Source organism: Schistocerca nitens, chromosome 1, assembly GCF_023898315.1.
Source record: "Schistocerca nitens isolate TAMUIC-IGC-003100 chromosome 1, iqSchNite1.1, whole genome shotgun sequence".
In the NCBI taxonomy this organism is placed as follows: Eukaryota; Metazoa; Arthropoda; class Insecta; order Orthoptera; family Acrididae; genus Schistocerca; species Schistocerca nitens.
Genome location: NC_064614.1, coordinates 974380568 through 974405064, shown reverse-complemented (window position 1 = coordinate 974405064; position 24497 = coordinate 974380568). Strand labels below are relative to the sequence as shown.

At 45.5% G+C, this 24497-nt stretch overlaps 1 protein-coding gene across 1 annotated transcript in view; it reads left to right on the top strand.

The window, feature by feature from the left end:
* The window catches only part of LOC126237656 (acetylcholinesterase-like), a 129280-nt gene that overhangs the window by 57623 nt on the left and 47160 nt on the right, over positions 1-24497 (top strand). Inside the window, exons 6-8 of the mRNA XM_049947740.1 lie at positions 1590-1789; positions 14290-14455; positions 22413-22597. Of these exons, the coding sequence (XP_049803697.1) occupies positions 1590-1789; positions 14290-14455; positions 22413-22597 (551 nt within the window). The remainder of the gene's footprint in view (positions 1-1589; positions 1790-14289; positions 14456-22412; positions 22598-24497) is intronic.

Sequence of the window (24497 nt, the reverse complement as noted above, 5' to 3'; positions counted from 1 at the left end):
CCTACAGGGGCCGCCCAGGGGTTGGCGCCCCGTGGCCATCAGCGACGAAAGCAGATTCTGCCGGCACGAAAGTGATGCTGGTTTGTGCGTGCCATGTTGCCTTGTCATATAGACTCGATAAGCGCTGTCTTGTGGAGTGCATTTGTCCAACACACACTGACCCCACAGCAGACCTTATGGTCTGGAGTGCGATAAGCTACAACTCTCGTTCATCTTTGGTATTTATGGAGTGGACGCCAACCAGAAGCAGACTGTTGTTGGACCCGTTCATTTGCCGTTCCTGCAGCAGGAAGGTGATGTGCTCTTCCAATAGGACAGTGCTTACTCCCACTTTGCCCGTGAAACTCAGAGTGCTCTGTAAGACATGCAGGAAATTTCCTGGCCAGCAACATCTCCGAACTTGCCTTCAATCAAGGCGTGGGACAAGAAGAAAATTGTACGACTCGTCAACCAACAACTCTTACATAAGTACCTGAGCGGGTTGAGCAGGCGTGGCGTGATGTACCCCGGGGCAGTATTCGCCGTCTGTACGGTCGACTGGATCCCAGAGTCAGCGTCTGCGTTGCCGTCCGCGGAGGCTAGACCGCGTACCAATATGGGTGTTGCAACATGGGCCTTTAACCTGTTCCGCAGAATCACTTGTGCCACTCGGAGATAGCCGAAAGGCACGCGTTTAGCTCACGCAGGCTGGCGTGAGGTCTGGAACAGTTAAGGGATTTAATAGTAGCAAATAAAGTACGTAGTTGATGTAATACTTAACTTTAATCCATAATTGGAGAACATTGCTCTTGTTGATACATCAATAATAATCTCTATATAAACTGGTAATGGCGCCTTGCTAGGTCGTAGCAAATGACGTAGCTGAAGGCTATGTTAACTATCGTCTCGGCAAATGAGAGCGTATTTGTCAGTGAACCTTTCCTAGCAAAGTCGGCTGTACAACTGGGGCGAGTGCTAGGAAGTCTCTCTAGACCTGCCTTGTGGCGGCGCTCGGTCTGCAATCACTGACAGTGGCGACACGCGGGTCCGACGTATACTACCGGACCGCGGCCGATTTAAAGGCTAGCACCTAGCAAGTGTGGTGTCTGGCAGTGACACCACCACTTGAACTGTTGATCATTAAATGCAACTATTTCATGTATTCTATATGCACCGTTGAAACAATAAACCTTGAGTGAATTGTAAACTCTAAAAGGGCGTATTAATTCTTTTTATGGTTGTGTATTTACACTATTATGTTTCAGACGTTAATTTAATTAAAAGGGCTTGCATTCTCTGATCAAAATTTTTTATATTTATTTTTATCCACGACGGTTAAGCACCGTGAGGTGATAATTATTAATCTATTCTGAAAATATTGCTTCGGAAAATTTTTTAATGGAGATATTGGGGGTGAGAGGAAATAAATTAGGTAATGTGAGATGAACACATTTTCTAGTTGGACCACCTTAATCGTAAATTTGTAGAATCCTGTCAACATTAATTAAAATCCAGAATGTTTGCTGTTCCTAGACACACAGGCACTGGTGCACGCAGTGCGTCCCGTCCCCTGCTTCGGATTGAGGCACCGCCTTTCTGTTGCGTTGCAGGGCTGTTCTCACGCGCCATCGCGCAAAGCGGTCCGCCCGTGGGGTCGGTGACCTTGACGACCGGCGCCCGCGACAAGGCGTTCCGCCTCGCCAGGCTCCTTGGTTACCAGGGAAACGACTCCCAGCAGTTCCTCGATCTGCTCCGTGCTGCCGACGCGATAGACTTGGTCGACGTGGATGATCGCATTCTCACAGAGGAGGTAACACTTTCCATATTTCGCAGGCGGAGACTTTGTTCTTCGATATGCGTAATCATTTTATATTGTGGAGACTCAGTGCTGAAACAGGGAGGCTTCTCTACGCTATGTCATTCCATCATAATAGCGTCCCTCCTACACACTCTTGTACACATGACGTAACAGATTGCTCCCAAGAAGAGATCTGAGCGTTACTGTTTGAAGGCAACTGAATTTATTGTATCATGCAATCATATTCCCTACCTAGTTATTCCCTCTATGGTCTAGTGTTTAGCGTCGTTGGCTACCAGCACAGAGCAGCGTTCGATGCATGCAGGCTACCTCCCATACTCTTAGGGAGAAATGAGGTCTACTTAGCCCCTTCAGACGAAAATTGTTTCTCTGGGCCCTGTCTTTAAATTTTGAAAATGTATAAATTTTGGCTTTCTCTCCCGAGTAAATGGGCTTCGCTAGGGTAAGGAACTATTTACGAAAATTTATTTAAACAACATAGAATGTTGTTCGAAAACAACTAAGTCCTTCCAATCCTTAAAGTACTACTTTATTTTCACGCGAAGTAATATCTACGTGTCTGTACATTTTTCGTATGTCATCTGGCAGAGCTTCCGTGAAATATCAATCCAACGAAAGGCACAGCTAATTCTACATAACTAATAGATGACCATGACGACACCGTTCTTTAAAATACATTAGGACTCTTAGTGCTTGTGCAGTAGATCAGAGCAACATTGTAAGTTACAATGTTAAGTAAAGAAGCAGGGACATAGATATGCAGGCCGCCGAAACAGTGTCAAGTCGGACACATAGTTCAAATGGATGTGAGCACTAAGGGACTTAACATCTGAGGTCATCAGTCCCCTAGAACTTAGAACTACTTAAACCTAACTAACCTAAGGACATCACACACATCCATACCCGGGGCAGGATTCGAACCTGCGACCCTAGCAGCAGCGCGGTTCCGGATTGAAGCGCCTAGAACCGCTCGGCCACCTCAGCCGGTTAAGTCGGAAGATTAGTACCAAGTTGCAAGCTAAGCGATACGAGTTTTACTTATACATTTAATTAGTTATTAATTGACCTCTCTCCCCCAGGTACTGCAGCGTCCCAATATCCCCCATCATTATTACCATGTGCACGATATGGTAAGTGTAATGGTGAAGATAGAGGAAACATAACAATCTTTGAAGGACGACACAGCTCAAGCCAGCCGGGGTGGCCGAGCAGTTCTAGGCGCTTTAGTCTGGAACCGCGCGGCCGCTGCTGTCGCAGGTTCGAATCCTGCCTCGGGCATGGATGTGTGTGATGTCCTTAGGTTAGTTAAGTTTAAGTAGTTCTGAGTTCTAGGGGACTGACGACCTCAGAAGTTAAGTCCCATAGTGCTCAGAGCCATTTGAACCATTTTTGACACAGTTCAAAACATCCTGCAAGAACTGAAAGCAGCTTCCAGTTGCCAATGTACGAGTATTTTGTGGTTACGGCACCTACAGATGGGTAAAATTGTTGTCGTGTTGAACAATAGCTATAACATGCACATTGTGTTAACTACAAGATACCTTTTCCTCCCTCCGATCTTTGAGTTTTTACAGCAACAATTACGGGACAACCTGCATTTTAGCGAGGGTTTAAAACTTCGGTGAAGCCAGACTTTTTCACTTTCATATCTCCGAGTTAGCGGCAAATCTCACTTTTTCCCAGTAACTGTTCCACCTAACTAGCAGCTGAATAGTTTATGATTTACAGAAGTGTTTTACAGGTGCTATTCCAGATATCTCTCAGTTTTTCCCAGTACGGTGTACCCGAACTCAAGATGATCTAAAATGAGTTACTGTCCTTCACTGGTCGTCAAAAATTTCTTTGTCTAACTGGTTAACAGATACAAATTTTTTGAATTTCTAAAAACATAACCACATATACAAACTACTGCTTAAGTGTTATTGTAAATTATAAAAAAAATGTAAAATACTCTGCAGATTATTAAAATTACATATCCATTAAGGCGGCGTGCAGTGAAATATTAATGAACTGTACTACATGCTTGGTTATGCAATTCATTAGCATCTCAGTGCAATCTCAGGTACAAGGTAAGGGTAATCGCATCGGCGTTCTACACGTAAGGAAACACCACTCAGCAGATTTCAGATTCAGAAATGGCATTTTAATACTGGTTGTTCATGAGAAAGTCGTATGATGCCTTAGGTAAGATGGAGAAAAGTCTATTAGCGCTGCTCAGAATTCGACCTACTGAGACTATGGTTTATGATTCCGCGGTACTGCTGCATGTGTTGCTCGGATTCCCACAAATATATTGCGAATATGGAATCAATTATTTCAGGAAGGAGCCATGTAGGATACCAAAGGCCCCTCGAGGTGTGGAACCCCTAGGACACATATAACGTTATCTTGGCAGTGCAGCATCGAACAGAACGACAGACTGTCAGCACAGCGACCGTTGTGGCGGCTTCCCTTGACGCGGCTGAAGAGATAGACATGCGGACATGCGGTACACCCAACTACAACTAGACGCACAGGAGTTCAACCATGTCGTCTTTCCAGACCATTCCAAGGCCCTGCGTATCCTTGTGTGGAAGCTCCGAAGGCCAGATTGCAATCGTCATCGTAATGCACGCCCAGCACCGCCATGAGATCATGGAGGTACCATTGGGTTCACTATATGATCGCTAATGGTTCACACAGCCGGTATTTTGGACAGCACGCTTTACGTTTCTGACATCTAACGGCCGCTAAACTTCGGAGTGCTCATATGTTACTATTCAACAAAGTAACGCAAGACTCCATGGTTTCCTTGCTGTCCTGACCTACCTTCACACAGTATGTTCGACTTTTTCCCTGGCCAGAAAACTGTCCAGATCCCTCACCCACTGAAAACATCTGGTCATGGGTTGCCGAGAGTCTGGCATGCCACTACTCACCAGCCACTACCACTGAAAAATCCTGGTATGTACACGGTGGGGCAAATAAATATGACCCGGAGAACAGAATTCCAAATTCCAGGATACAAAGAAACACAACAGGGAAAGAAAATACAGTACTAACCTGATTATAGGAGATATTAACAGTGGCCACCATGTATCTCTTGGCACATTTCGACCCTGGTCAGCAAGTTTCTTAAGGCGGATAGAAGCTGCACAGCTGGAATTGATGCAGTCTCATTCGAAATGTTCTGCTGCAACTCTATAAGACTACGAGGGTTTTTTCGGTGCACCTTACACTTGAGGGCTCCCCACAGAAAGTAGTTGCACACTGACAGATCGGGTGATTTGGGTGCCAACTAGGTCCGCGGCAAGACTGACTGCTAAGAACTCTATCAGACATGAAGATTGTGCAAATGTGCTCCAAGGTTCGACCCGCTGTATGAGCAGTTGCTTCACCCTGTTGGAAGTAATTTAGGTATTTTCCTCCTGCGATAATGCTGCCACAAATTCACATCCAATCGTATCCCTCGTCCAGACCACTTTTATTTCCCCCTTCCTGTATCTGAAAGGAATGACGTACGAGTATCTGTCACCCAAGCTCAGTTCAACTCGAACCATACTTGTATGAAATAAATTTCGCACTCTGTATACCCACGAATTTAATCACGTATTCTGCCTACTATACTGTATATCTACAAGAACTAAAATTTGATCACTCTCCATCCTTCCTAGTGCTGCTGTTTCAGTCACAGCAGTATGTTCTGCACACCTTTATATCCTGCAGTTTCAACTAGGAGCAACAAAGCTCACCTTAAACTATAGCTTCATTAGGTACTTTCAGTTAGGAACAAAGAATTTTTCCGATCTGCGTTAGGGAGACAATTATGTGATGACCGTATAACGAAGAATCAAAATTTCTGTCATACCAAACTTTTTCAGTTTTATATTGCAATGTTATAGAAGAAGTTCACGTTTTGCCATTTGCACTCTTAACCATCTAGGCACTGAACATTATTTACAAAAGTGGTACGCCGGTGCTTAGCCAAGTCAGTCATTTAGTTACCCTTCTTTCGGTTTACTAGCAGTAGAATAATTATCTGTGTTTTACTTGTGCTGAACAATATACACTCCTGGAAATGGAAAAAAGAACACACTGACACCGGTGTGTCAGACCCACCATACTTGCTCCGGACACTGCGAGAGGGCTGTACAAGCAATGATCACACGCATGGCACAGCGGACACACCAGGAACCGCGGTGTTGGCCGTCGAATGGCGCTAGCTGCGCAGCATTTGTGCACCGCCGCCGTCAGTGTCAGCCAGTTTGCCGTGGCATACGGAGTTCCATCGCAGTCTTTAACACTGGTAGCATGCCGCGACAGCGTGGACGTGAACCGTATGTGCAGTTGACGGACTTTGAGCGAGGGCGTATAGTGGGCATGCGGGAGGCCGGGTGGACGTACCGCCGAATTGCTCAACACGTGGGGCGTGAGGTCTCCACAGTACATCGATGTTGTCGCCAGTGGTCGGCGGAAGGTGCACGTGCCCGTCGACCTGGGACCGGACCGCAGCGACGCACGGATGCACGCCAAGACCGTAGGATCCTACGCAGTGCCGTAGGGGACCGCACCGCCACTTCCCAGCAAATTGGGGACACTGTTGCTCCTGGGGTATCGGCGAGGACCATTCGCAACCGTCTCCATGAAGCTGGGCTACGGTCTCGCACACCGTTAGGCCGTCTTCCGCTCACGCCCCAACATCGTGCAGCCCGCCTCCAGTGGTGTCGCGACAGGCGTGAATGGAGGGACGAATGGAGACGTGTCGTCTTCAGCGATGAGAGTCGCTTCTGCCTTGGTGCCAATGATGGTCGCATGCGTGTTTGGCGCCGTGCAGGTGAGCGCCACAATCAGGACTGCATACGACCGAGGCACACAGAGCCAACACCCGGCATCATGGTGTGGGGAGCGATCTCCTACACTGGCCGTACACCACTGGTTATCGTCGAGGGGACACTGAATAGTGCACGGTACATCCAAACCGTCATCGAACCCATCGTTCTACCATTTCTAGACCGGCAAGGGAACTTGCTGTTCCAACAGGACAATGCACGTCCGCATGTATCCCGTGCCACCCAACGTGCTCTAGAAGGTGTAAGTCAACTACCCTGGCCAGCAAGATCTCCGGATCTGTCCCCCATTGAGCATGTTTGGGACTGGATGAAGCGTCGTCTCACGCGGTCTGCACGTCCGGCACGAACGCTGGTCCAACTGAGGCGCCAGGTGGAAATGGCATGGCAAGCCGTTCCACAGGACTACATCCAGCATCTCTACGATCGTCTCCATGGGAGAATAGCAGCCTGCATTGCTGCGAAAGGTGGATATACACTGTACTAGTGCCGACATTGTGCATGCTCTGTTGCCTGTGTCTATGTGCCTGTTGTTCTGTCAGTGTGATCATGTGATGTATCTGACCCCAGGAATGTGTCAATAAAGTTTCCCCTTCCTGGGACAATGAATTCACGGTGTTCTTATTTCAATTTCCAGGAGTGTATTTACGAAATGACCAAAATATATGTGTATTTAGATTCTGTGAAACGTTACACAAGTGATAATTGCGTCGAAGCGTTGCTGACAGTTTCTGAAGAATTATTAATATATGTAAGCCGTATAATGAATTTTTTGGGGAGAGAACAATTCCTGAATATGGGTCAGTAGATTAACTCACATTCATGACGGCAGAGTTTCGAACCATCAACTTGTAAACAGAATACGCTTATACGAAATATTCAAACAGATATAGGACTGTACTGAAGACTTCCGAGCGAGTAGGAGCCAGTACGTTGTTTATAATGGTGAGGCTTTGCAAAGGCACAGTGGTAGGGCCACTGTATCACTACGAGGCTGTCCGCTGACGACGCGCTGATGATCATGGAGATTAAGTCGGTAAAAACGTGCTACAAAATGCTGACAGACAAGCAAATGAACACCGCGAGGTACAAAGAATAGTAGCTGACTCCACACATGCATATCTATAAAGTGTTGTTGTTGTGGTCTACAGACCAAAGTCTGCTTTGATACAACTCTGCACCTAAGTCTACTTCGTGCACGCCTCTTCACGTCCAAGCCTTGATTTCCCTCTACAAATTTTACTCTCCACACTTCCCTCCATTCCCAAACTGTAGACTCCTTGATGCCTCGAGATCTGTCCTACCAACCAGTTCCTTCGTTTCGTCTGGTTGTGCCATAAAGTAGACTTTACCAGTTTCATTCAGTACCTTCTTACTAATTATCCGTTCTACCCATCTAATCCTCAGCATTCTTCCGTACAACTAGTTTTCAAATTCATCTTATGTGACCTGCTCATCATCCACGTTTCACTTCAGATCACTCCCGATCAGTAGTAGACTTCGTAGCACCTACATTTATATTTTATGTTAAAATATTTTCCTTTTTCAGAAACGCTTTAGTTGCTATCGCCAGTCTGCATTTTATGGTCTTCGCTATTTCGACACACATCATTGAGTTATGGTGCCCAAATAGTCGATCTCACCCATAATTTTAGAGTTTCAGATCCTAATCTAATCTCCGCTGCATCATCTAATGTACTTTTTACTACATTCCATTGTCTTTGTTTCACTTTCAATGATGTTAATCTTTTTTCAAGCCTGTATCCATTCCGTTCAGCTCCTCTTTTGCCCGTCCCCGGTAGCTGAGTGGCGCCGGCACGGTAGCTGAGCGTGTTCAGTCAGAGACCTGGTTGGCCTCTGTAATAAAAAAACTGAGTGGAAGGATCAACAGAAGAACTTTAACGGATGTCCACAACGACCAAACCCAACGATCAACTACGAACAAAATGCAAAAAAAAAAAGTGGTCAGTGCGACAAAATGTCAGTCCTAAGGGCCCCGGTTCGATTCCCGGCTGGGTCGGAGATTTTCTCCGCTCAGGAACTGGGTGTTGTGTTGTCCTAATCTTCATCATTTCATCCCCATCGACGCGCAAGTCGCCTAAGTGGCTTCATATCGAAAGACTTGCTCCCGGCGAACGGTCTACCCGACGGGTCACACGACATTTACATTTTTTATCTGCTCTTTTGCCTTTTTTGGCTGAATTAAAATGGCGTCAATGTCGTCAGTGAACCTCAATTTTATTTTGTTTCTTCTCTCTCAACTTTAATTCCCTTTCAAAATATCTCATAGGTTTCATTTACTTCTTGCTCAACGTACAGATTGAATAACATAGGTGACAGGCTGCAGCTCTGTCTCACTCTCTTTTCAACTACTCATTCCCTTTTTCGCCCTTGGACCGTTCTAACTGCTGTATGGATTTTGTAAATAACCTTTCGCTTCCTGCGTTATATGCTTGCCATCCTGGGAATTCTAAAGTGTGTTTCAGTCAACATTGTCTAAAGCTCTCTCTAAACCTACAAATACTATAAGGGCGTTTAGCATTTCCTTAACCTATGTTCGTGTTCGGAAATAACCAGTGGGCAATATTACTTCGCCTGTTCCTACTCCCTCGAGGTCTGCTTCTATAAGTTTTTCCATTCTTCGGTACATAATTCCATTCAGTATTTTGCAGCCATGACTTACAGGTCCGCAGTATTTATACCTGTCAATACCAGCCTTCTTTGGAAATGGAATTATTACGTTATTCTTGAAGCCTCATGGTATCTCGCCTGTCTCATACGTCTTGCACACTAGGTGAAATAGTTTTGTTACGTATGGCTCTCTCAGAGGCGTCAATGATTCTGGAGAAATTGTCGCTTATATGTCTCGAATGAGTAGCGCGAATTATTGTGAGTGTATAGCCAAGGGTGAAATGCTGCACAAGGTGGGCCAGTAAAGAAGTAACCTGACGTCAGCAGGGACGCCAGGAAGCCGGAGGAACTATTTTTTTGTCATAAGAGCAGTGTGGGCTACGTGACCAGCAGAACAGAAGAGTGTGGAAGGAGCCGAGGTCAGGAGGACAGTGCGTGATCGCGTGGGAGGCTTGTCATGTGAGTCTATATAAGCGGCGCCGTCGGCGCTGCTGAGGATTAAGGATTCAGCCAGCCTCAGACGCTGAACCTGCGACACTCTGCCCCCAGGACTGTACTTTGCTTCTCGCGTCACTTAGCTGCACAGACTACATGCACAACATAGTCAGTGTGTTGATGTCTCGTAGGATTCGATAGTAGTTTCCAATCCTATTTCGTTTTTCAGTCTCAGTTAATATTCAGAGTTCCTCGTCCTTTTCCCACCGAGTTTCCTTATCTGAAAATATTCCAGCTTGTATTCTCAGGCACGACGTCTACGGGCTGGACGAGCCAGTTCACAACTGGAGACATCGTCAGCTCCCTCCTGATCCAGTCACAGGACACTACAGAGTATCGTCTACTGGAAATGAGTTGCGTCGAGATAGATCTCCGAGTGCTCCTTTATATTCTTATGCATCCATATCTCCCATCTCATTTTCATTTACTTCCTTTTACCATCGCATAACATTCCCTTTCCATCTCTTTATGTTTAGCTGCTTCCCTTTATTCCAACGGCCTCTTCAACTATCCTATAGGTATAATCTGTCATTCCTGATACGCCCTTGAAACTCTCATCTCTGTCTCGGTAAATTTATCCAGGTTCTATCTATTTAATTTTCTACGTCTGTGCAGATTCTTTGTTTCTAATCTGATGTTCATGACAAATAAATTACGGACAAATTCCACGTATGTCCCTGTAAATATTTTGCAGTTTATAATCTGTTTTCAAAATCTGTGTCTTATTGTTATACAACCTATCCGAAAGCTTCGGGTGTTCCCGGTCTCTTCCAGTTATACAACCATGTACTACGGTTCTGAACGCAATTGTTGGGAGTGATTCCCTTATGCTCTACGTATTGTTCTACAGGATGCTTCCGTTCCATTCCACTACTCTAGCCACTGCTCTCCCAGTACTTTTGCTTCTCTTCCTTTTCCTACCATCGAATTCCTCTTCCCCTTTACAATTAAATTTTCCTCGCTCTTAACTATCTGAATGACTTGTTTTATCTCGTCACATATTATTTCAGTCTCTTCATCATATGCGGACGTTGAAGACGTATAGCTCGTAACACTGTGGCGGATGTTGGCTTCGTGTGTATTTAGGCTACGATTATGGGAAAAAATTAAAACCTTTAGGTTCTCGTTGCTGTCTGCAGTACGACTGCATCAAGGCCATATTAGCTAATGTGTGTAGAATAAGTAACACAACAAATACTACAATCTGTATAAATACTGTATTTCGAAATTAATTCCTGAGTGGGAATTGCTTGATTTCAACTATATTAGGTACAAATCTACCACACAAGAGTGACATACGAAAATTTGTAAGCGACCAGGACTCGAATTTGGATTTCGCGCGAATCGCGAGTGGTCGCCTTAATGACTTTGGGTACTCGTGCATGCTTCCCGGACCCACCAAAAATTCCGCATCTCGCAGTTATCGGGAAATTTGACAGTGTCGCAGAAACGCTCAGCAAAGTGCAGTGCGTGGCGTTATAAGAAGGACGCTGAGCATCGCTAACGGTAATACTCGTCAAACTGTGAGAGACCACGTTCGAAAACGTGCCAAAAACGTAATATTTTTCCAAGATACATATCGCATGAGGGAAGTGATGCTAAAAATTCGGGATAATACAGAGGGCTACTCAGTCTTTCATCCTGTGAACCATCCGCGGGTGGAACAAGAGGGATGGGTGGGGATGAAACTACGTTACTTACCCTCCACCATACACCATACGGTCGTCGACAGAGTACTGAAGCAGATGCAGTTGTAGTGGAGAATAAAGGTTAACACTTGAAAGATAATTTCTTGGAGCACCAATTATTAGCTGCAAGGGGAATGGTTCAAAACGCCACGCTGTGAATGGAATAGGTTCCATGTGCTTGGTATATAAATCTACGTCAGCGGCATCTGACTTCTCGAAAGAATAGCCCATTTACCATCGTTATGCGTCATTACACTTAGTACACTGCACAACCGCGTCTATGAGCACATTTCATGCAAATAAATAATTGAATGTCAAGGAAGTTGTATTTGTTCTTCTGATAGACCATGCCGCACGCTACTCGAATCATGATTCTGAATCCAGTATCTTGTATGAACACAAGTTTGCCCATGATGCTGTACGATTAAGTTCTTGTTATAGGCTCCGCTACAGACTGTGTGCGGGAAAACAAATGAAACAAATTGTAATTACAGTGAAAAAAAATTTTGCCTTTTTCCCTGTAGACGGGCTGGAAACTTGATAAGAGTAACGGTGACCTTCGCGGAGTGTCCTCCCGCACATATCAACGATCAGCCCACTTCAGATGATGCAGATAAATACACGTTGTTCAACCTTGGGTTTGAGCCTACATTTGACAGTGACATCAGCGGTATCAGATACCACGTTTCCATCGAAGAGGGATAGTGAAGATACGAAATAGGAGTGGAGAGGGGGGGGGGGGGGGGTGCTAATACAGTAAATGAAGCGACAACGTAGGCTACCAAGTTCGGGCATAATGGTGTGGTGAGCCACAGTCAACAGGGCCCATAACCTCTGGTATATGTTGAGAGAAAAGTGAAAAGTACACCATCTGGCTGGACCGGAAGATGACGCCATCAGTTCAAGAATTACACCTCGTGTTCTCTGTTTTATGCGGTCCAGCCAATCCCCAGGCCTCTTCCTTGCCCTCTTTGGGTTGCGCCTAACGTGATCGGACAGTATCCGGCTTCGGTGTGCTTCACTTTATATGCCGCATCACTGGGCCCAACAACAACAGGTAGTAGCGTGGAACATTCCTGCCAGAATGTCATCTGGCACCTATATGACCGCCTCCATGCACGATTTCAGGTCTGTTACTACATGGGGCTACACAAGACACTGAAAAAATTGTAGCACATCCACGTCCGTCTGTACGCCCATCGGATTGTGATCGTATACATGATACAAGCAGCACAATACACTCCTAGAAATGGTAAATAGAACACATTGACACCGGTGTGTCAGACCCACCACACTTGCTCCGGACACTGCGAGAGGGCTGTACAAGCAATGATCACACGCACGGCACAGCGGACACACCAGGAACCGCGGTGTTGGCCGTCGAATGGCGCTAGCTGCGCAGCATTTGTGCACCACCGCCGTCAGTGTCAGCCAGTTTGCCGTGGCATACGGAGCTCCATCGCAGTCTTTAACACTGCTAGCATGCCGCGACAGCGTGGACGTGAACCGTATGTGCAGTTGACGGACTTTGAGCGAGGGCGTATAGTGGGCATGCGGGAGGCCGGGTGGACGTACCGCCGAATTGCTCAACACGTGGGGCGTGAGGTCTCCACAGTACATTGATGTTGTCGCCAGTGGTCGGCGGAAGGTTCACGTGCCCGTCGACCTGGGACCGGACCGCAGCGACGCACGGATGCACGCCAAGACCGTAGGATCCTACCCAGTGCCGTAGGGGACCGCACCGCCACTTCCCAGCAAATTAGGGACACTGTTGCTTCTGGGGTATCGGCGAGGACCATTCGCAACCGTCTCCATGAAGCTGGGCTACGGTCCCGCACACCGTTAGGCCGTCTTCCGCTCACGCCCCAACATCGTGCAGCCCGCCTCCAGTGGTGTCGCGACAGGCGTGAATGGAGGGACGAATGGAGACGTGTCGTCTTCAGCGATGAGAGTCGCTTCTGCCTTGGTGCCAATGATGGTCGTATGCGTGTTTGGCGCCGTGCAGGTGAGCACCACAATCAGGACTGCATACGACCGAGGCACACAGGGCCAACACCCGGCATCATGGTGTGGGGAGCGATCTCCTACACTGGCCGTACACCACTGGTTATCGTCGAGGGGACACTGAATAGTGCACGGTACATCCAAACCGTCATCGAACCCATCGTTCTACCATTCCTAGACCGGCAAGGGAACTTGCTGTTCCAACAGGACAATGCACGTCCGCATGTATCCCGTGCCACCCAACGTGCTCTAGAAGGTGTAAGTCAACTACCCTGGCCAGCAAGATCTCCGGATCTGTCCCCCATTGAGCATGTTTGGGACTGGATGAAGCGTCGTCTCACGCGGTCTGCACGTCCAGCACGAACGCTGGTCCAACTGAGGCGCCAGGTGGAAATGGCATGGCAAGCCGTTCCACAGGACTACATCCAGCATCTCTACGATCGTCTCCATGGGAGAATAGCAGCCTGCATTGCTGCGAAAGGTGGATATACACTGTACTAGTGCCGACATTGTGCATGCTCTGTTGCCTGTGTCTATGTGCCTGTTGTTCTGTCAGTGTGATCATGTGATGTATCTGACCCCAGGAATGTGTCAATAAAGTTTCCCCTTCCTGGGACAATGAATTCACGGTGTTCTTATTTCAATTTCCAGGAGTGTATATGAATAAAGGTTAATGTTACGCTAACTCTTTCCGTCATGTTGTTAATTTTCATTATCAACCAGTGCAATACAAATCTCGTTGATGGCGGGGCGTTAAAGCCTGATCTCCTCTCTTTCTAGTAGTGTGTGACCTGTAGATGTGTTGCAGCCAACCATTCTCATGGAGACAATGCTCTTCGGGTTGCAGGAGAAGATGCGCTACATCCAGTTCGCGTTCGTTCCTATCGTGGAGCCGGCGCTGGCGGGCGCCTTCCTGCCGGAACCTCCGCAGACACTGGCCAGGGAGGGCCGCTTCAACCAGGTGCCCTTCATCACCGGCGTCACCACAGCCGACGGCAACATGCTGCTGCCCAGTACGTCACAGATGCGCCTTTCTTTCTCTCTTCCTACACATTATAGCGTTTCAAAAATTTAGGAAGATTGTGGTAAGGTCTCATGGGACCGAACTGCTGAAGTCTCGGTCCCTATGCTTACTAAAGTAACTTACGCTATGGGCAACACACACACCCACGCCCGAGGGAGGAATCGAACCTCCGACGGGAGGAGCCACACGGACCTTGAAAGACGCCTCAGATATCCAGGTTGCGTGGAAGTAGAAGTGGAAGTGACAAGTTCTCAGCATTATAGTAAAAGATGGCAGTATTAAGGTAACAGTGCTCCTGTTCTTCGACTTAAGGGGTGAACACGACTAGCGTCGTAACCCGATTTCCCCGAAACTTTGCTCACTGGAACAGGAGTCAAAATAAACTAACTCGTGTTTCGGTTTATCTGTAGATACTCGACCGTTTCTGAGAAAAAGACGATTAAAATCTTCGTGGAGCTTTATGTATCTTTTAGCAGGTAAACTGTTCACCGCACTAGTGTTGCCCCCTCTCGCCGGAGGTTCGAATCCTCCCTCGGGCATGGGTGTGTGTGTGTTGGTCTTAGCACAAGTTAGTTTAAGTTAGTTTAAGTAGTGTGAAAGTCTAGGGACTGATGATCTCTGCAGTTTGGTCCCTTTAGAACTCACACACATTTTTTTCTAGTGGTGCTGTGACTAGCGTTCGGTTGTACACTTTTGCACTCCTTGCTCGAAACTCGATTAGTACATTTCTTTTTGTTTCCTTTTGCCTACCCATGTCCGTAGGAGATAACTACGTGAATGTTTTCCAGTGTATAATGAAATAAATTTGTCCTTCTTCGTCTACTAATTGTACATCTAGTCTCTGTTCGGTTTATCTAACAGTCGGATGGTGGTTGTTGAAGAGATTACGGAAGCGAATATTTACAAATACGAGTATTGCTGGCCTCTGTTTTGATCACAACAAAAATACATTCTTCCTACACGTCGGTAAGGGGCCTGACGATGACGTAGTAAAACGCTGAACCTGGTTACCAAATAAAATAAGGTTGAAACTTTGACGGATGATATGTGTTTGATTTGACAATTGTAAGTTGGTGGATGAATCAAAAAATAAAAACAACCGAATGAGAAATATATTTGAAATAGTTCTCAGAGAAATTCCTGTAGTGTATCAACTGCAAGCACCAGATTTCGGTAAAGTGATTCGTTATGTGTGGTTCGCAGAGAAGTTGTTGCCAAAGAGTGAAATCTTCAGAAGTGTCAACCATGTTTGTTTCTCAAGTGAGTTTCCTCTGACGAAATGTCGTTGTGGGAAACCTGCCTTCCCGCGATGCTCGTGGGTTCAGAATTTCTACGTTTCGAATGTTTCTACGATCGGTATCTTCCAAGAGATGGCTCCAAATTTTTATGAAGCATAAACGTTGGAATAAAATATAAAAGTTAATATAAGAATTGGTATAAGAATGAAATCTAATAATAGAGAATTTGTAAGATGGCAAAAACTATGCCCCTTACATGAAGTCATTAAACATCACCTAACTCATGTTGAGCGAACAGTAGGGCTGAACAAAAATGACTGACAATGCACAATGCATCTTGTAGAGGGTATTGATGTGTTGGCAGAAGAGCCAACACCGTGTTGCTAGAGAAGGCCGAAATGCACGCGTTTAAGCTCACACAGACAGGCGTGAGGTCTGGAACAAGGTAAGTAATTATAGTAGCCAAAAATAGTACATAGCTTCTGGAATACTTAACTTTAATCCATAATTGGAGAACATCGCTCTTGATGATACATGTTTTACAATCTCAATATTAACTGGTAATAACGCCTTGCTAGGTCGTAGCAAATGACGTAGCTGAAGGCTATGCTAACTATCGTCTCGGCAAATGAGAGCGTAATTTGTCAGTGAACCATTCCTAGCAACGTCGGCTGTACAACTGGGGCGAGTGCTAGGAAGTCTCTATAGACCTGCCGTGTGGCGGCGCTCGGTCTGCAATCACTGACAGTGGCGACACGCGGATCCGACGTATACTAACGGACCGCGGCCGATTTAAAGGCTACCACCTAGCAAGTGTGGTGTCTGGAGGTGAGACCACAGGTATAGTATGGACGTATTGGAATAATTAATGTCGGGTGATGGTTTGAAAGTAATTCACATGACATGAAAACTTTGTGGAAACGCGTCGATTTACTGGAGGCTAGTTAATCCCAGGGAAGTATTCGAGTTGACCACCATGGCCAGCAGGGGAGCGGCGAAGGGAAGCAACAATAGGCAGCTTAGGGAAGCTCAAGCTCTGCGAAAGCGGTAACGGGGCGTGGCCTCCAGCTGCCTTAAGATGAGTGACAGTGAGTGGGTGGTTGACCCCATGCTGGTGTACCGAGAAGCAGACGGAGAACTTGTACGCCTGTTGATAAATGTCCGTCGTCCCGTTTTCAGTGAAACATGCGAGAAAGCTGCGCAAAGCTACGGTGGAGCGGTCAACAGAGGTCAAAATATGCGTGTTCGTGACTATAGCAACTTCACGCTGAATTCAAGGTCTGCAGAGTCTGAAGTAAATCAGGTGAAGAGTGACAGAATGAAATACGCCGGCCTCCGACAGGAACGTAGGTCAAGGAATTTGAAGTAGTCTCCTGGGAGTCAGAATTTCGGAAAAATTGGTGTTTGTGCAGACGCTAACCTTGATGGGTGGCCTTGGAGGAGCTAAATAGCAGAAGTTGAGAGGAAGGGAATTTTGTGGAATTTTGTTCACTTCCCAGAGCAGGCATTGGTCGGCGCTGGGAAGCGATGCATAATTAACGCGACTTTTGCTGCAATTGGCGTAAGCGATTTTGCTGGAGGGGAAACCGAGGTGAAGAGCGGACTGGTAGAAGTCCCCATAGTGGTCTTCCATTCCCAGCTTGCCTAGAGTGCGGACATGGCGTTCTATACTCAGCTTGCCTGGGAAAGAGTGAGTGTCTCTGCAGTTTAGGACCTAGCGATTGAGCTTGGAAATAAGAAGTTTTGGTTCAGCTATGTACTGAGCAAGATAGCTAGGAGTGAATAGACGAGCGAAGCCTTGCAGCACCACGAGGTCGGCCGACGTTTGCACAATGACGCTGCTCCGCCACGCTGTATTCGGTGATATTGCGCCGTCTCCGGCCACTGATTAATTTGTTGGATCATGTCGGCAAAGTTTCCACGAGGGTTTCATGGGCCGTGTATTGTAGAATTCTTCTCGCACTTCGGATTATGCCTGGGTCAGTCGATAGGAATTACTTTTGAGTTATCGAGCTTTACTCCGCACAAACGCAATTTATTACCACTGCCTGTTAGGAGAGTCATGTAATGTGATGATTGAAGGTCGTGAGTTAAAAATAAATCTGTGCTAATCGACTGCATCAGTTTTCAATCAAGTAGTTGAAATCCCAAGTCACTTTCTTAATTAATGTTATGTTCAACATTTGCATCTGGTGTTCAATAGCTGAATATAACATCAATGTGCACCCATTTTAATTAAAAGGGATCAATTCTGAATCAATTAATGTCAACACTGCCACCGCAGTTCAATCAGGAGTCACAGGGCCTTATTACTTTCTTTGCGTTATCCGACATTGCGGTAGTTTTGCACTCTCTGTTGATCTCTTAGTCAATTACCTGGGGTGAACACACACCAAAACCAGATAAGTGACTTTCGCCCCTGAAAATACCATACAAACGTATATTATATAGTTGAAGCATGATACTGTGGAACCCAATTGTAACTTTGGAATTAACAAACGCCCTTGTGTCCCTTAACTTGACAAGATACATTCGTCTAGTAACGTTCTATGGACACCAGTAGATAAATGATAAATAAATAAATAAAAAGAAAGAAATAGAAACAACAATCAGGTTTCGAAGAAGGGACGCTAGAGTGAAAGAGTCGCGATGCTAACCACTGCACCACCATTTGATATTATGGCTGATATTATCGTGCGATAAAAGGCATCTAAAGTACATTAAATACTTTGACCGTCGTTTTCTCACAAACGGTCGACTATCTACGGATAAGCCGAGACACGTGGTCTCTCATTTTGACTCCTCTTCCTTTGAGCGAAATTCTTGGGATATCGGTTTATGGCACTTTCCGTGTTCTTCTCGTTAGTGCTCTTTTACGCTGTTGTACGAAAGCTTCCCCAGCGAATAGGCTCCACGCCCGAAGTGCCTTTCTGCAAGGTCTAGTCTACAACACTTTCACCTGCGGCTGTCATAATCTACGTATTTTTTAAACTCAATACCTCGCCTTCCGCAAATTTCTTTTGCTGTGAGAAAATTTTGTAGCCAAAAAGCTGCAAATGCCATGGCTGTTCAAACAACTGGTACTTAAAATCTCACAACTCTGTCTTTGCCAAAATAGTTTTGTGAGCAAGTTCATAGTCGTTATGAAACTCTGATTTGGTTTGTTCCTTTTGTTAACCAATCCTCTTCTCATATTGTGTCCTCAAATGTTGTCCCCTACATTATCCTCTGCAAAATATTAACTGAGATTAATTCTTATGTAAAGGCATAGGCTTCCGCGGTCGAAGATAAGAGACCTATATCCAAAGAATACTTGTGTTAAGATATCCTTTTTGGTCCAGGGTCTCTTGGCTTAACCCACTGCCTTATTTAACTGCTTCTTTTCTGGAGTAAGGGGTCTGCTACATATCACATACATAGCAAATTCGGCACAAAAAATTGGTTAACTTCAAAAAAGAGAAGATGAAAAAAATGGTTCAAACGGCTCCGAGCACTATGGGACTTAACATCTGAGGTCATCAGTCCCCTAGAACTTAGAACTACTTAAACCTAACTAACCTAAGGACATCACACACATCCATGCCCGAGACAGGATTCGAACGTGCGACCGTAGCAGTCACGCGGTTCCGGACTGAAGCGCCTAGAACCGCTCGGCCACCACGGCCGGCAAGAAATGATCAAAACGTTTTAGAAACACAAGTGAAAACGGTGCCTAACAACAAAAAGAACAATATGTTACTGAAAAACTGGGTTTTGCAATTTATAGTGATCAGTATTCAACAAATGACGCTTGTATGTTGCACAGAGCTAATTCATAGTTAACGTTCTAGTGCATTGTATTATTATTTTTTTTGTAACTTGCTAAGAGTGTCAGTTATTTCTAACACCTTTATGACCTTTGACCGCTGATCCTCCAATGCAACTGACTCCACTCTACTGATACTTCATTTGTGGCTGCCGTTCTGGAACAACCTTCACATTAGTAATCATAATGTAAGCGCATGTTTGCATTCAGTCGTCGTCTTTCAATTGTGTGTAACGGTAATATTCCTTACAAATCTTTGTCAGCTCTCAGTCAGTTTCCGTTGGCGATAAACCGCCCAATATGAACGTCAAATGTATTGGATAAACTCAAGAGCTGGTATACATTGCGCTTAAAGTAGCACCACTGATTTCTGATGTCGTCACGTTATATATATATATATATATATATATATATATATATATATATATATATATATATATATATAGTTTGGAAATCGAATCCGTTAGTTAAATACCATCAGTGGAATGAAATGATCGCGCGGCACTGTTGGCCGGGAGGCTACACGCGGGGAAGTTCGGCCGCCGGCTTGCAAGTCTTATTTGAGGTGAGGCCACATTGGGCGACTTGCATGACAGTGATGATGAGATGATGAGTAGGCTAACACAATATCCAGTCCACAGGTGGAGAAAGTCCGCAATCCGGCAGGGAATTGAACCCGGGCCCCGAGCTGTCTAAGGTGCTGCAGTCATGGACTGTGCGGCTGGTCCTGGCGGAGGTTCGAGTCCTCCCTCGGGCATGGGTGTGGGTGTTTGTCCTTAGGATACTTTAGGTTAAGTAGGGTGTAAGCTTAGGAACTGACGACCTTAGCAGTTAAGTCCCGTAAGATTCCACACACATTTGAACATTTTTTTGAACCCGGGCCTGTAGCAAGGTAGGCAAACATGTTACCAACCAACTACACAGGCAGACAATACCACCAATAAAGTAGCTGAATCGAATATCCAGTAGAAGGATATAAATGAATATTAATGAAATATAGCTAAACACCCCGACTGTTCCACCTATGAACATGAATCACACAAGTATAAGTTCATCTTACACTACTGGCCATTAAAATTGCTACACCACGAAGATGACGAGCTACAGACGCGAAATTTAACCGACAGGAAGAAGATGCTGTGATATGCAAATGATTAGCTTTTCAGAGCATTCACACAAGGTTGGAGCCGGTGGCGACACATACAACGTGCTGACATGAGGAAAGTTTCCAACCGATTTCTCACACACAAACAGCAGTTGACCGGCGTTGCCTGCTGAAACGTTGTTATGATGCCTCGTGTAAGGAGGAGAAATGCGTGCCATAACGTTATCACGTTTCCGACGTTGATCAAGGTCGGATTGTAGCCTATCGCGATTGCGGTTTATCGTATCGTGACATTACTGCTTGCGTTGGTCGAGGTCCAATGACTGTTAGCAGAATATGGAATCGCTGGGTTCAGGAGGGTAATACGGAATGCCGTGCTGGATCCCAACGGCCTCGTATCCCTAGCAGTCGAGATGACAGACATCTTATCCGCATGGCTGTAACGGATCGTGCAGCCACGTCTCGAATCCTGAGTCAACGGATGGGGACATTTGCAAGACAACAATCATCTGCACGAATAGTTCGACGACGTTTGCAGCAGCGTGGACTATCCTCTCGGAGACCCTGGCTGCGGTTACCCTTGATGCTGCATCACAGACAGCAGCGCCTGCGATGGTGTACTCAACGACGAACCTGGGTGCACGAATGGCAAAACGTAATTTTTTCGAATGAATCCTGGTTCTGTTTAGAGCATCATGATGGTCGCATCCGTGTCTGGCGACATTGCGGTGAACCCACATTCGAAGCATGTATTCGTCATCGCCATACTGGCGTATCACCCGGTGTGATGGTATGGGGTATCATTGGTTACACGTCTCAGTCACCTCTTGTTCGCATTGACGGCACTTTGAACAGTGGACGTTACATTTCAGATGTGTTACGTCCCGTGGCTCTACGTTTCATTCGATCCATTTCAGCACGATAATGCACGACCACATGTTGCAGGTCCTGCAGGCCCTGCAGGAAATGGTCGACTGCTGCCCTGGCCAGCACGTTCTCCAGATCTTTCACTAATCTAATACGTCTGGTCAATGGTGGCCGAGCAACAGGCTCGTCACAATGCGCCAGTCCCTACTCTTGATGAACTGTGGTATCGTGTTGAAGTTGCATGGGCAGCTGTGCCTATACACGCCATCCTAGCTCTGTTTGACTCAATGCCCAGGCGTATCAAGACCGTTATTACGGCCAGAGGTGGTTGTTCTGGGTACTGATTTCTGAGGATCTATGCACCCAAATTGCGTGAAAATGTAAGCACATGTCAGTTTTAGTATAATATATTTGTCCAATGAATATCCGTTTATCATTTGCATTTCTTCTTGGTGTAGCAATTTTAATGGCCAGTTGTGTAAAAGCCACTTGGAATGCCATAGAGCAAGTCTGATCCAAGACTGTCTTCTTAAAGTGGTAACTTTCAGCACTAAAATATCAAGGATCACTGTTTACCATCCCACTATGCCCCACTTCTGGAACATACGTTGCACCAGATGACACCTGTGCGTGACTATCTGCGGGGACGACCTCATTCGGCCTTCCAATTGAAGCCCTGCCTGCTTCGTGAATTCTTTAAAGCTATATAACACATGTCCAAATATAACAGTATTTTCAATAAAATATTTAAAACGCACAAAGTGTTCGGTCTCTTGTGACAGCAGCCCTGAGAAAGGTCGTACTACAGCTGACAACGATATTGGACGAACCGATCAAGTAAGCTGACAGAAGGACAGAAGTATTGCACACAATGCGAACTAGTATTTGTCCATTACGGTGCCCTCATCTTGATTTGTGCGTTTATTTGTAGTGCTGGAAGACCCACAATGGCTGGAAACGCTCAACACAAACCTGTCGGCCGTCCTCAGCGGTGACTTCCGGGACGTGGACACACCTGAGGAGCAGCAGGACCTCGCCGCCAAGGTGAAGGACTTCTACTTTGGAGCCGGCAACAACATCACAGACACACCTGAAGGTCTCCTCAATGCGTCTATGGTACATACTAACAGTATTTCTATTTCTATATGTTAGCTGTCAACACCTAAACCTCTTCGTAAGACAACAGAATGTTGGAAAGTTTCAACTAATTTTCCATTGAAGTGTACGAGACCTTAAAGTGAATATAAGTAAACTGGTAGTGTATCTTGTAGAGCGCAAAGAACAGTTACTGTAAATTGCTATACATATCCACACGCTTACTACTGTTGTTACCTAAGGCTACAGTCATGCCACCACTAACATCATGCTGGACCTTCGCGTGTTGCTATTACACAGGGAGAAAGGTAGATTCGGGCTGACATCACGTATTCTGTGAGGTCAGTACAGACGGAGCGCAGACTAGTATTGGGTAAACTGGTGATGTCCTTCCCAGAGGAACCATCCTGACATTTGGGTTAAGTGGTTTTGGAAAACCACGAGCAACCTGGACCTGACCAGTCTGACGGTGCTTGAGCGGTCGCCTTCCCTCACCCTTGTCTACTGTCTCAACCACTGCACCACTTCATTCACGGTTAGTGTTTCAGCATTTAATAGTAGGTGAAATCATTAATTAAGATCTGGTACGATTACAGATGGTATGTATTTACATTATCAGTGCAGTAAGATATGTAGATGTTTCCGTGTTTCTATGTGAAATTGACACACAGTTGAAGTTGTAGTACGTCTCAGAGTTGCAAGGGAGCTCTGGTCGGCGCTTTGAGTTTCCTGGTCCCCCTACCCCGTTTAAATTTCTTCAAACAAGAATGCAATGATATTTGCTTAAAAATTATTGTAAAATCTAGTATCTGTTTTACTCAAAGCAGTTATAATAACGCAAGGGCAAATAAAGCGAACGGCCCAGAATTTGACTGTGTTACAGTGCAAATACGTATCACCAACCGTATGCCTGCACCATACACAGCTATCAGAGTACCATATTATGTGTCGTGACTCAACACGCCATAAACCGTTTCTCCTATGTTCCACAGGAAAATGTCAGCCTTATTTTTTGCGCTTAAGCGCGAGCTCATCGTCATTTTGCGTCTCCGTCAGTTGCCCTGTAACTGAACTCTATCTAGTCCCAAGTGGTAGCTTTATGTAGGTGTTGCCGAGGATGCTCTTGCGAGTTCAGAGCTGCTAACCAGTACGTTGTCCTCACACTTTCCACATCACAATAGCATTACGAATCAGCGATATGGAACTCTCTCGAAGTTCCTCTGGCGGAATTTATGAAGCACTGTATCATTAAATATTAGCCCCATTCGAACTCACTGTTCTCCGGTTTGTTTCTCTCTCGTTCGCAGTAAAATCATACATCCCTGACGAGACTTAATACACCAGGTGATAGTTTTTACAACCTACTTCTTACCTCTTCTTTCACTTCAACTCTCTTCTTACACTATAGGCGGCAGTGTTTACAAATATTGCCAATAAAATGCTCTAAAAACCTAAAATCATAAATTCATTTTTGACTGAAAAACTTTACTGTTAAAAACATAATAAACAAAATAAAAATTAAAAGGTATACAATTAGTTATCCTTCTTTTGCAAAGGTGGACGTTACCTCGAACGTCCGGTTTAGTGTGGCCTCTGAGAGGCCAGAAAGTTTTAAATTAAACTAAAGGCATTTCACTAAACACCAAACTTCTGTATATTTCTGTTCAACAGTATCTGATCATTCATAGTCTAAAATTTTACACTCAAGCCAAATATGCCTACATTTCCGATGTGCAAAGGCAAATAATGATAGAATTACTGTTAGTGGTAATCTGAATATACCCCACGTGTTATAAATATGGGTTTGGCAATAAAAAGGAAAATTTGAGAACGTTCTGGAGACAGCTGCCGTATAATCGCTAACAGGTACAGTCTGTTACGTAAGATGGCTGATGACCCTGCAGCGTATAAATGATAAGTT